Source organism: Globicephala melas, chromosome 15 (assembly GCF_963455315.2).
Source record: "Globicephala melas chromosome 15, mGloMel1.2, whole genome shotgun sequence".
NCBI lineage: Eukaryota > Metazoa > Chordata > Mammalia > Artiodactyla > Delphinidae > Globicephala > Globicephala melas.
The window spans coordinates 60,068,759-60,080,216 of NC_083328.1; the positions used below are offsets into that span (position 1 = coordinate 60,068,759).

Here is an 11,458-nt window from a genome sequence, read left to right on the forward strand (position 1 = left end):
GCACCAGCCAACATTTAGGGGTGGCCTCACTGTGTGTCAGGCTCCATTTAAGTGCTTGTATGTCTATTAACTCATTTATGAGGTCATGAGGTAGATATTATTATTATTCCTCTTTTTCAGAGGATGGAAACTGAGGCTTAGAGAGGGGAAGGAACTTGAAGGCCTTTCAACAAGTCAGAAGCCGGGCCTTGAACTGGACTCTTCTACCTCCCATAGCAAGGCTCTGCCCGCAAGCCCACTCCGCTTCTCACCGAACAAGGTGTAAGCAGAAAGCAGAGTCTCCAGGTGGAGCCAGAGGTTTGGGCCTGCAGTGGTGGGTGTCCTCCAGGAGGCCTGGGGGAGACAGCTGTTCTCCGGTCCCTCCTATGGGCCCCAGCCCGCCTCACCCCAGGCCTGCAAGGCAGGGGAGGGGCTCCATCTGCTGGAGGGGGCAGCCCAGAGGGCAAGAGAGCTTAACCCCAATAGGGTGCAGCCTTTCTGGCTGTGAGGACAGCTGACTCAGAAGTGGGACTGGCTTAAGTGGGGCAGCTGGTCTGCCTGCTGGGGGCTTATTGGTTCCAGCAGGAATGGCAGTAACAACAGCTCACGTGCACTGAGTGCTTGCAGGGTGCAGCCCTGGCCCAGCTCTGCGTGTTCACGTGACTCTGCTTCCAGTGATCCTGCACGGTGGGCAGTGTTATGTCCATTTCTCCGATGGGGCAGCCAAGCCTCAGGAAAGCTAAGCCATTTGCTCAGGGTCACACAGCTAGTCAATGGCAGAGCCAGGATTTGTACCCAGACAGTCTGGGCCCAGAGCCCCTGCTCTTCACCACCACATTATCTGCCTCTGAGAAATCTTGGACGGAGACCTTGACCATTCATCCTTCCACCCCCTGCTTCCATGAATATTGGCCTGGAGGGCAAGGCCAGGTCGTCACCCCTACCCCTGCCCTGTTCCAGCAGATGGCTGCGGAGTCCCCCTACAGCAGGTGCCACATGAGGCAGGGTATGGGGGACTTTGGAATCTGAGCCTGCTGGGGCTTGCACTTGGGGCTTGGGGGGCCTGGGGAGCCTGGCTTAGGCTCTTGGTGGGAGATGTGCTTATGGGCAAGGCCTCTAGGGCTGTTGATCCCTGCCTGCCTGTCCGCCCGCCACCTGCTAGCTGGGCCAGGCCTGTGGTTTCCTCTGAGTTCTCTCAGCCTTGCTGGCCCCCGCCCAGGCTGAGCCTCGGCCACACAGCGTGATGATGAGGGATGAGTCACTGCCATAGTGGAGGGGTAAGGAAATGAGGTCCAGCCAGCACAGAGATCCAGGGCCTGGATCCAGCTAGGGAAACCGAGGCCAAAATGAGAAGGCTCCTCAGCAGAGACAGCAACAGCTGGGACTAGAACCCAGGACTCGTGACTCCCAGCACAGGCCTCAATTTCCTCCTCTATAAAATGCAAATGACAACCTCAGCTCCACTGTCCTCTATAAAATGCAAATGACAGCCTCAGCTCCACTGTCCTCTGCCACTCTGAGGGCCATTGTAACAATCCAGAGATGGGATAGGGTGCTCATTCACCCTATTTCACAGGTGAGGAAACAGGTTCAGAGAGGGAAAGTGAGCTGCCCAAGGCCACACAGCAAATTAACATGTCCTGGGAAGGAAGCCCACCCAGAACCATGGAACAGGGCTGACCACTGCCTCTATCCCTATCTGGTCCTGGGAGCACATCTTAGAAAGCTCTTTTTGATTCATCAGGTGCCTCCTTTGGGCCTCCCCTAGTCCCTGGAAGTAAAGGATATGAACTCAACAATATGGATGGGAAATGATGGGAATTCAGAGAAAATTTGCTCCCCCAGGGCCACAGAGCACACCCAGGAGAAAGCTGGTGTGGCAGCCCCTGGGGTGGGACTGAGTCTCAGTCTTTCTGTAGGCTGGGGCCCAGCCCCATGACCTGCACTAGCACTTCCATTCCCAGCAGCCTCTGAGCCACCCAAGAGAGGGAGTGGATCTATGCTCGTTTGGGCCTGCCAGCTGGAGCCAGAGCCAGGACCAAAGCTCCAGGTCTGGGTCTGGGGTTCTGCCAGTCCCGGGCAGCCGGCGGCAAGAATCCCCTGCCCCTTCCTTGGTGTGCCCTGCCCACCCCATGCCTGTGTTGTGGGCTCCCCCTGACCGGCGCCCATCACAATGCCGATGCTGTAACCTTCCCTGCAAGGGGCTCTGTGCCTCACGGGGCCAGGACCACGAGCTGCTCCTGCACACTGTCCTGGGCCCCCCTTGTGGGCTCAGAAGGGTTAACACCCTCAACAGGACAGCTCCTCCCGACGGGTCCCAGCCCAGAGAGCGTTCCTCCAAGACTATTTCCTGCCTCTGGGCCTTGGCCAGGCCCACAGTGACCACCCCCATGGGTCTGAGGCCGCATCTGGTTTGGATTACACGAGGGCTGGTGACGTTGCCTTTTCCTGTCGGCGTCCAGTGGCCTCGAATTCCACTGGCCACCTTGGACCCAGCAGGGCAGCTGTGGGAAAAGATTCAGCCAGTGACAGGGCTGCCCCGAGGGTGTGAAGCAGCCAGGGCTGTCCTGAAGGATGTGCCCACCTGGACCAAGCGCCCGCTCGTGCAGCTGCCCACACACCTGTTCCTTCCTTCACTCTAATGGGTGTTATTTACCGAGCACCAGGCACAGTGCCAAGTGATTCCCATGTACGCAGTCATTTCATTTCCCCCCATGAGTGGGTATTTCCTTATCAGCGGTTCACAGATGAGGAAACTGAGGCACAGGGAGGTGATGGACAAGTCCATGGGGTCCCAGCTAGTAAATAGTGGGGTCAGGATGCAAAGCAGGTGGCCTGACTTCAGACTCATCCAATTACTTCACAGCTATTTCTTGAGGCCCTTTTCTGGGCCTGGCCCTAACCCAGAGCCTGGAGATGAATTAGTCATGGTCTCGGTCTTCAGGGAGTTCACAGCATCTGGAACCCCAGGGTTGGGAGGTTGGGGATCATGGTGAAGCTGGAAGGGTGTGGAAGAAGACACTAGCTTCTATTCTCTCCTCTCCAGTGGGAGTGACAGTCAAGCTGAGAGCAAAGAAGGAGCAGGCCTCTTCCAAATAGAGCGTGTGCTGCGGGGAGGGGGTGTTCCAGGCAGCTCCAAAGACTTGGAGCTGAGAACAACCTTGTCCTGGAGCATCCCAGGGGGCTTTTGCACATGAGGAAGCAAGAAGTAATCTGGAGAATTTGGTGGGAGTCTCAAATGCCAGGCTGAATTGGGGCCATAGGGGGCCATGGAAGGGTTCTGAACGAAGGAGGGACATGATCAGATCTGTGGTTTAGAAGGATCCCTGCAGCCAGGGATGTCAGTGAGGGAGAGACTGGAGGCAGGGAGGCCAGAGGGAGGTTGGGCCGTGTCTGCTTGAGGGGCTGTGAGGATTGTGGGGACAGGAGGTGGGAGCTGCAGACCTCATACACCGCCAGGGAGACAGGCTGATAACAGAGAGACTGGGTGCAGGTCAGGCAGAATGGGGTTCACATCTACTTATTTGCCCTCTCTGAGCCTCAGTTTCCTGTCTGTAAAATGGGATAATAGTACTTGCCTCCCAGGGTCAATGCAAAAGCGACATGAGCTGTGCAGATCTAGCACCTGGCCAGGCTGCTCAGCTTATGCTTGTTCCACAACTATTTCTCCAGCCCCTACTTTGTTCCAGACACTGTTCTAAGTGCTGGGGACAAGCAACCAATAGACAAAAACCCCTGGCCCGGCGGAGCCTCCTTCTGTTGGGAGACAGACCCTGGACAGCAATAATGAACTTAGAGCGCGTTGGTGGGGTGGATGGGGGATGCGGTGGTCAGCGAGTCTCAGAACAGAGACTGAAAGGCTTGAGGGAGTGAAGATCAGTCCAGGCAGAAGGACTAGCAAATGCAAAGGCTGCTTGGAGTGGGGGCGGAGAGGGCAAGAGCAGCTGAAACCAGATCACACAGGCCTGTAAGGACTTGGCCTTTGGCTCTGAGTGAGCCAGGAAGCCCCTGGGCGGGTCCTCTGAGATTTAATCCACGGCAAATGGATTTATCCATTTATCCACTCAGCAAATCTTTATTGAGGGCCTGCTATATGCCAGCCAGTGGGTTAGGGAAGTGGATAAAGTGAGTAAGGCAGACCCAGCCCCTGCCCCCAGAGGCTTATGACACAAAGGCAGAGACAAGCAGAAGGGAATGCACACAGAGATGCAGAATTCCACATTGCAACAGGTGCCAAGTGGAGGAAACAAATAGGATGCAGAGGTGGAGAAAAATCTAGAGGCATCCAATCAGATAAGGAGGTGAGGGTTGTCTTCTCGGAGGAGGTGATGTTTAACTTGGGCTCTGGAGGCTGAGAAGTCAGCTAGTGGGGGTGAGCATTCCAGGCCGAGGGAACAGCCAGTGCAAAGGCCTAGAGGTGGAAACACTCACAGAGGAGTCAGCTGCCTTAACTCAGCTCGCGAGGGTGAGCCTCCTGTCTGTCTCCCGGAGAGATCAGGGCACCAGAGGACTGTGGTCTGGCGGAGGCAGCCCTGGCCTTTCCAGGGGCCACAGGCAGGGTTCTGGCGGACTGTGGGACTAAATGGGACTCTGGTCTGTTTTTAGCCTGGAACCACTTCCTTCAGCCCCACCAGCTGCCTCCCTGAGTCACCACCCAATTACCAGCAGGGCAGGAACAGGGGATTAGACACCTGGGGGTCTGGACCTGTGGGGAAGGAGGTTTTGCCGTGTGCAACAAATGGGCAGAGAGGACTGGGCTGAGGGTACAAGGCCCTCCAGTGGGGCTGTTTCACGTTCCAGTAGTTGATGTACACTATTATATTAATTTCAGATGTCCCATTGCATTCGTGTTGACTGAATTGTACACATATCGTGCAAGGTGAGGTTTCCCGCATGCCAGTCCTGGGGGCTGAAATCATTGCCCCATTTTACAGATGAAGAAACTAGTACTCAGAGAAGTGAATCTACTTGCTCGAGGTCACACAGCAAGGAAGTAAAGATGCCAGGAATTGAATCCAAAGCTTTGTGTATATAACAACCTTCCCTCCCCCTGCATCTTCCCACCTCTACAGCAGCTAGACCTTCCTGGTGGGTAAATCAGGTTAAGAAGACAAGCCCCCAGGGCCGAAATATTTATTTTACTTAAACACTTACATTGCTGTTTCCATGTGTCAGACCCTGTTCGAAGCACTTTGCAAGTATTAATTCATATAATCCTGACAACAATCCCATGGATATAGTACTGTTAGTGTCCACATGTTTTAGATGAGGGAAACCCAGAGAGGGGAAGCAACTTGCTCAAGGTCACACAGCTAGGAAGTGACAGCTGGGATCTGAAGCCAGCCAGTTGGAGTCCAGAGCCCCTGCTCTTAGCTGCTGTACCTACTGCCTCTGGGAGCCTGGCCTTTCAGGGGTGACGGGAGGCGACATTCTGGCTGAGGCCTGGATTCCTGGGTTTGTACACTCCCAGTAGGCAGACATGCCAGGCCGGCCGACACAAGCTCCCCCCACCGTCTTCCTCATTTCTGTGGTGGCCTCAGAGTGCCCGCCCCGCCAAGGGAGAGCGTCTCCCCACCCTGGCCCAGGCGCTGTCTGGGGTGTGGGAAGGAGCTTGGAACTCAGGGCAGTGGAATGCCATAAACCAGGGAAGGAAGCTGGTGGGCGGAGAGGCGCAGGGAGATAAGATGTGGAGGGTGGAGGAGAGGCTGAGGAAGGCCCAGCCCTGTGGGTGGGGGTAGCCTCCCTGGAGGCAGAGAGAGCAGAGACCAAAGGACCAGCAGGTGAAGAACTTCCTGACTGCCCTTCAGAGCTGCCAAACTTGGTCGGGAAGGGGCCGGCTCTGAAAGCAGCAGGCTCCCCTTTCCTGGAACCCGCCCCCCTCACCGGATATGAACTGCTTGGTGTAGAGGGGATTCAGAAATCAGGCAGGAGACGCCCTTTTAATTCTGATATTCCAAGAATCTGAGCTGCTGTGATTAAAAACTCTGGAATATTCTGAAACACCACTGATCCTGCAATTTTAGATTTCGATTTAGTCTAACTCTACAAGGCCCCTCGGCACCCTCTTTTGCTCCGACCTGCTGAGGAGGAGTGGGGGCTGGGATCGCCTCCTGGAGACAGACCAGCCTCCAGGGAGGAGAGTCAGATGGGGTGGCCCCTGTCCCCTAGAGCTCTACAGTTAAGGCAGCAGAGGGGTACTCCTGCCCTGCTGTGTGACCTTGGGCATGTCACTTACCTTCTCTGGCCTTGGTCTCTCCATCTGTGCCAAGGAGCTTTCTCTGGGTCGGCCCAGCTTAGGCATTCGGAATCTCTGCTAAGCACTGTCCACCCCTGGGTGGCCAGGCCAGAGGCAGGGGGTGTCTGTTGGTCATGGAAAGAATGTGAGGGCAGGAGGCCCAGTGGGTGGGGTCCCCAGGCCTCTGCAGCAAGCAGAGGGCAACATGAGATCATGGTGTCTGGGCCTCCTGGTCCAGTATTTCTGGGGATGGGATCCCTTCCAGGCTGTCCCCCAGGTTAGACCCTCCCTGGGATCCGGATTCAAAGAGTCAGGCTGCCCTTTTCCCTCACCCTGCAACCTCCTCACTGGACAAAGGGAGTGAAATCAGGGCCCAGAGAGATGGGCACTGGTCCAGGCTCACACAGCAAGTCCAAGGCAGGCTCTGAGCCCAGGGCCCTGCTTAGGGGCTGAGGGGACTGTCTTCACTTCTTGACTCTCTGGAGGGACCAGAGAGGGACATGGAGGGGGTTCATGCCCAGAGCTAAGTCTGTGCCTCTGTGTGCACTTGATCCCTCTGCATGTTCCCCTACCTCAGAGCATGGGCAGTTTTCTTCCCCCCAGGCTCCCACCCCAGTTAGATGCTCAACCTCATCGGGGGTTGGGGTGGGCGGGGCAGGATGCAGAAGCCTGGGATCCCCGAGTCGGGCCAGCCTCCCCATCCTCCTACAAGCTCAGGACACAGGCTGGGAAGGGACTGGGGTCACCAGGTCTCCACAGGAATGCACCACAGGGAACAGTGCCCGGCAGAGGCCTCTTTCCCTGACCCAGCTGAGAAAGAACCCCCGCCCCCCCCGAATCTGTCCTTGTCTCCGTAACTGTCTCTGCGCATCACACACACACACACTCATGTACACACGGAGACGTACTGACCCACTCAGGCACACACGGTGGTGCGAACCTCTCCTCACCCGTGCCCTGCTCTTGCAGGCCTCTGTCCCCTCCCCTTTCAGCCACGAGGCCGCCTGAATGCGACAGGACAGACCCTCTTTCCTTCCCCCCATTGCTCCATGGGTTCCAGGCTGGGGTCCGGCACACACGCTAGGGAGGGTCCTCACAGCTGGCCGGGCATTCTTCCACCCCCTTCTGGCCACACTGAGCCCGCACCCTGCAGGTGCCCCCTCCACCCCGGCTCTGGAGTCTGTGGGAACCAGACAGTTGGGGCTGTCCAGCCGGGCTCACTTCCTCCCAGGCCCCAGGGGACCTGCGGAGGGAGGAGGGAGCCACAGAGACTGAAGCCAGCGTGGCCGCCTGCCCGAGGGGGATGTTTTGGAGGGGACAGGGCTGCCTGCCCAGCAAAGGGGTCTCCAGCCACCTGAGCATCACCTCATGGGACATAAGACCCTCCAGCAAAGACCAGAAAGTATCCTTGGCCCCTCTTCTCTCCCTATACGCATGATCCAGGTGGGGGGACTGAAGTTCCGGAAGAAAGCCATCTGCCTCAGCAAGTCTGGTGTTGGAGGGTATGGGGACAGTGAGGTTTCAGGTCCCTAAGTTGTTCCTCTGATGGGGACCACGACTATACCCACCTCTCCTGCTTCTACCCAAGGGGGCAGCTACAGAAGGCCAAAGGTCAAGGCTCAGTCTCTTCTAATCTGTACCCAGGGTAGCCACCGCCTCCCCCCATGAGGGAAATTCTTTCTCAGCGTCACCAGGAGACCTCAGAGAGCTGGGGGCTCGGGGAGTTCTCCCAGTCACGCCGGAAATCCAGACAAGGGAAGTGTGCCTGCCTTTTGAACCTTGGGTTCCCTGTCTGTGCAAGGGGTGAGGGGTGGCTTTTGAACCCTGGCATGCCAGGATTCAAAAAAAGCCCGCCTCCCTCTGGCGGGGGTCACCCTGTGGGCCACGCTGCATCCTCACGCAAACTGCAGGTAGGGGCAGGGGGGCAGAGCCACACAGACCTGGTTTTGATTTCCTCTCTGCCACTCATTGGTCATTTGGAGCCGGAGCTAGTGAGCCCCAACTTCTTTGAGTCTCAGTTTCCACCACTGTTAAATGGAGGTAACATTCCGTACCACCCAGGATTCGTTGAAAGGATATACACGAGCCCAGGACAGGATAACTGCCACAGATGGTCACAGGTATTGTGGCTGCTCGCAATGTGAGGTGCTGTCACAGAGTTTGGGGCTGGAGAATCAGCCCCTTGGTCCAGCCCAGCCTCACTCCTGCCTGGTGTCTCTCCTGGTTGCATCCCTCCTCTCTCTCTCCCACTCCCTGCTCCCACTTCCTCGGCCTTCCTGGGAAACTCCCTGAGAAGGTCCCCAGCAGGAGAAAGCCTCATGTGGGACATTCCTATCTGGGGTCCCCCGTCCCTGCCATACCACCCCACAACCATACGCCCCCCACGGAGCCAGGTGTCCTGGCCCTCAGTCCCCAACCATCCAGCAAACTGACCCTCATCATCACACTGGCTTTATTGGCCCTGAGAGCCATAGAGTAAATCCCAAGGGAGCCCTGCTTCCCCTCACCCCCAAGTCTGTCCAGAGACCCTGGGCGCTGGCTGAGTGTTCACCACGCCAGTCTTGGCTTCCTCTCCCGGCTGTTGTGGGCTTGCCAGGCCCGCGTCCTTTGAGAGCTCCCCAGATCCTAGAGTCAGGCTCAACCTGGAGGGCGTAGCTGGCAGAGTCTCTGCAGGGACTGCCTGAGGCCGGCTGGCTTCACTCAAAGAAGAACATTCCTGGCGTCCGGTATAGGCAGGAGGTCAGCCCCAGTGGGTAGCCGGAGCTTCCCTGGACAGGGAAGCTGCCTGCAACCCAGGGTTCCTTGGGGTCTGCTGGCAGGGGCAGCGGGGCCCGGAGAGAGGCTGGAGGGGTGGGTGGTGCAGGGGAGGGGGCTGCTGAGGCCAAGAGGTGCTCAAGGCCAGGATCAGTCCCCATGCAGAAATTCAGCGCCTGCAGCCGGCACTGGTAGCTGCCCCCGATGGTGGCCTCGGAGGTCAAGATGGGGGCAGGGGCCTTGCTAAACCCCTCAGCCTCAGAGAAGCTGGCAGGAAAGCCAAATGCGGGGCTCGGGGAAGATGAGGTGGCCACGGGGAGCTCCCCTGGACCTGCAGGCTTGGGCGTGGGCATCTCCTTGGGCTCCGAGGGTGGCCGAGGCCTGGCATTGGTGGTGGCCGGGCACACACTGGCTGGCAAGGCCCCCACCAGACCCCCAAAGCTTAGGCCCTTGGGCTCTGGCGGCTCCAGTGGGAACGGGCATTGCATGCCAGTCGCAGCGTCGGGGGATCCTAGGTCCTGGCTGGTGGCTCGGAGGGGTCTGCGGCGCACCTTGGCGGGGCCCTTGGCTCCCTCGGCGCCTGCCCGTCGGGTGAAGCGCCGGCGTCGGCGCAGGAAGCTGCCGTGCTCGAACATGTCATGGCAGTCGGGGTCCAGCGTCCAGTAGCTGCCCTTGCCCGGTTTGCGATCATCACGGGGCACCTTGACAAAGCACTCGTTGAGGGACAGGTTGTGGCGGATGCTGTTCTGCCAGCCGGGCCGGTTGTGGCGGTAGAAGGCGAAGCGGCCCATGATGTAGCGGTAGATGCCACTGAGCGTGGCCCGCTGCCCCGGTGAGCTCTGGATGGCCATGGCAATCAGGGCGATGTAGCTGTAGGGGGGCTTGGTCGGCTCGGCCGCAGGGGCCAGGGGCCCGGGTGGGGGCTGCTGCTGCATGCTGACCGGGCTGGCCAGGCTGGCGGCTGCCGGAACCACGGGGGCCAGGCACAGTGTCCAGGGCTGGTGTCCGGCACAGCCTGCCCAGGCTGGTTAAAAGGCCCACTGGCCCAGCCTCCCAGCCTGGAAAGGCAAAAAGGGGTGGGCCCGCCAGGCTGCCCTCCCTTCTTCCCTCGCCCCCCTCCCACAAGGCCCAAGAGGGGCGGGCAGGAGAGGCCAGGATTGGGAAGCCGTGAGCAGCTGCCAGGGGTGAGGAGACAGGAGGGAAGGGACTGAGACCCTTAGCCCACATGTGCTGGCTGGTGGTGGCTGAGGAGGGACAGGATGTGAAACTGAGCGAGACAGAGACGAAACAAAGAGAGATAGAGGCCGAGATGGAAAGAGAGAGTGAAAAGAGAGAGAGACAGAGACAAAGAGAGGTAAGGGCATAATAAGAGGAAGACAGGAACATACAGAGAAGATAGAGGCAGAGACTTAAAGAGAGACAAAGAGCAGAAAGAGACAGAAAACAGGGAGACACACAGAGAGCCAGCCCCACGCACATGCACACGTGCACACAGAGTACAGAAAAAGAATCACTGAATGAGAGAAAGAAAGGAATCCACAGAGAGGAAGAGGAATACACACACACACACACACACACACACACACACACACACACATTAATGAGAGAGGAGAGAGGTAGCATCTGTGTTTGAACTGGAGAACAGGGAGTTCCTGTGAGAAGAGCCTCAGGGGCCTCTCGAGTCCCCACCTCTGGTTCCCCCTTTCTTTTCTCTTCCTCCTCCCAGGCCTGGGGTCTACTTTCTTCTCCCCACAGTGCAGAGCGCTCGAGGTCACACTATTCCCTGCCCTCCTAGCTCTGGGGTCCACGAGGGGTGGGGCACCTAGGGTGGGGACGAGGGCCGGCCCAACCCCGTTTGCTGAGCCCTGGCGCCCTCTAGTGACTAGTGTGGGGAGGACAGACATCTGGACAGAGCCATCCACCCTCCCAAGAGGCTCTCAACCAAGACCCTGGCTGAGCCTTCATTTCCCATCTCTAAAATGGAGCTGAAGACTCTGCAGCTGTCCGGGCTGTGGTGGAGAGGCAACGGGCTCCCTTACACTGAATCCAGTGCCCTTTGAGAGCCTGGTACAGAGTAGGGGCTTGGGCATGACGAGGACTGTCACCCTGAGCTGAGGCTCCCCGATAGCTGCAGCCTTGGGCCGAGGGTACAGCGAAGCCCAGAACAGTCAAGCCTTCTGAAGGATGGGGCAACCTCCTCCACACTCTCCCACCCACAAGTAACCAAGTCATCGGTACCCAACTGTGTGCCACTCTCCATGCCAGGCCAGCTCCCCTCCCCTCTCGACATTTACTTCTCAGACCAACTCTGCTCCAGAGGCCTTAATAGCTTCTCTTGAGTAGATGAGGAATGTGAGGTTCAGAGAAGTTAAGTGACTTGCCTGAGGTGGCACAGCTAGTCAGTGACAAAGCTGTGATTTCAACCCAGAATTCCGTAACTCCTTAACACTACTCCTTCCGTGAGGGGCAGGGGTAGAGGACTGTCACTGG

The 11,458-nt window shown here is 57.9% G+C and overlaps 1 protein-coding gene across 1 annotated transcript; it reads right to left on the reverse strand.

Moving 5' to 3' along the window:
- Positions 1 to 8,649: 8,649 nt before the first annotated feature.
- Positions 8,650 to 11,439, reverse strand: FOXS1 (forkhead box S1). Its single transcript, XM_030830955.3, has one exon. It carries the CDS (start codon positions 9,901 to 9,903, stop codon positions 8,911 to 8,913), a length of 993 nt encoding a protein of 330 aa, XP_030686815.1. The 5' UTR covers positions 9,904 to 11,439; the 3' UTR covers positions 8,650 to 8,910.
- Between the last annotated feature and the right edge of the window lie 19 nt (positions 11,440 to 11,458).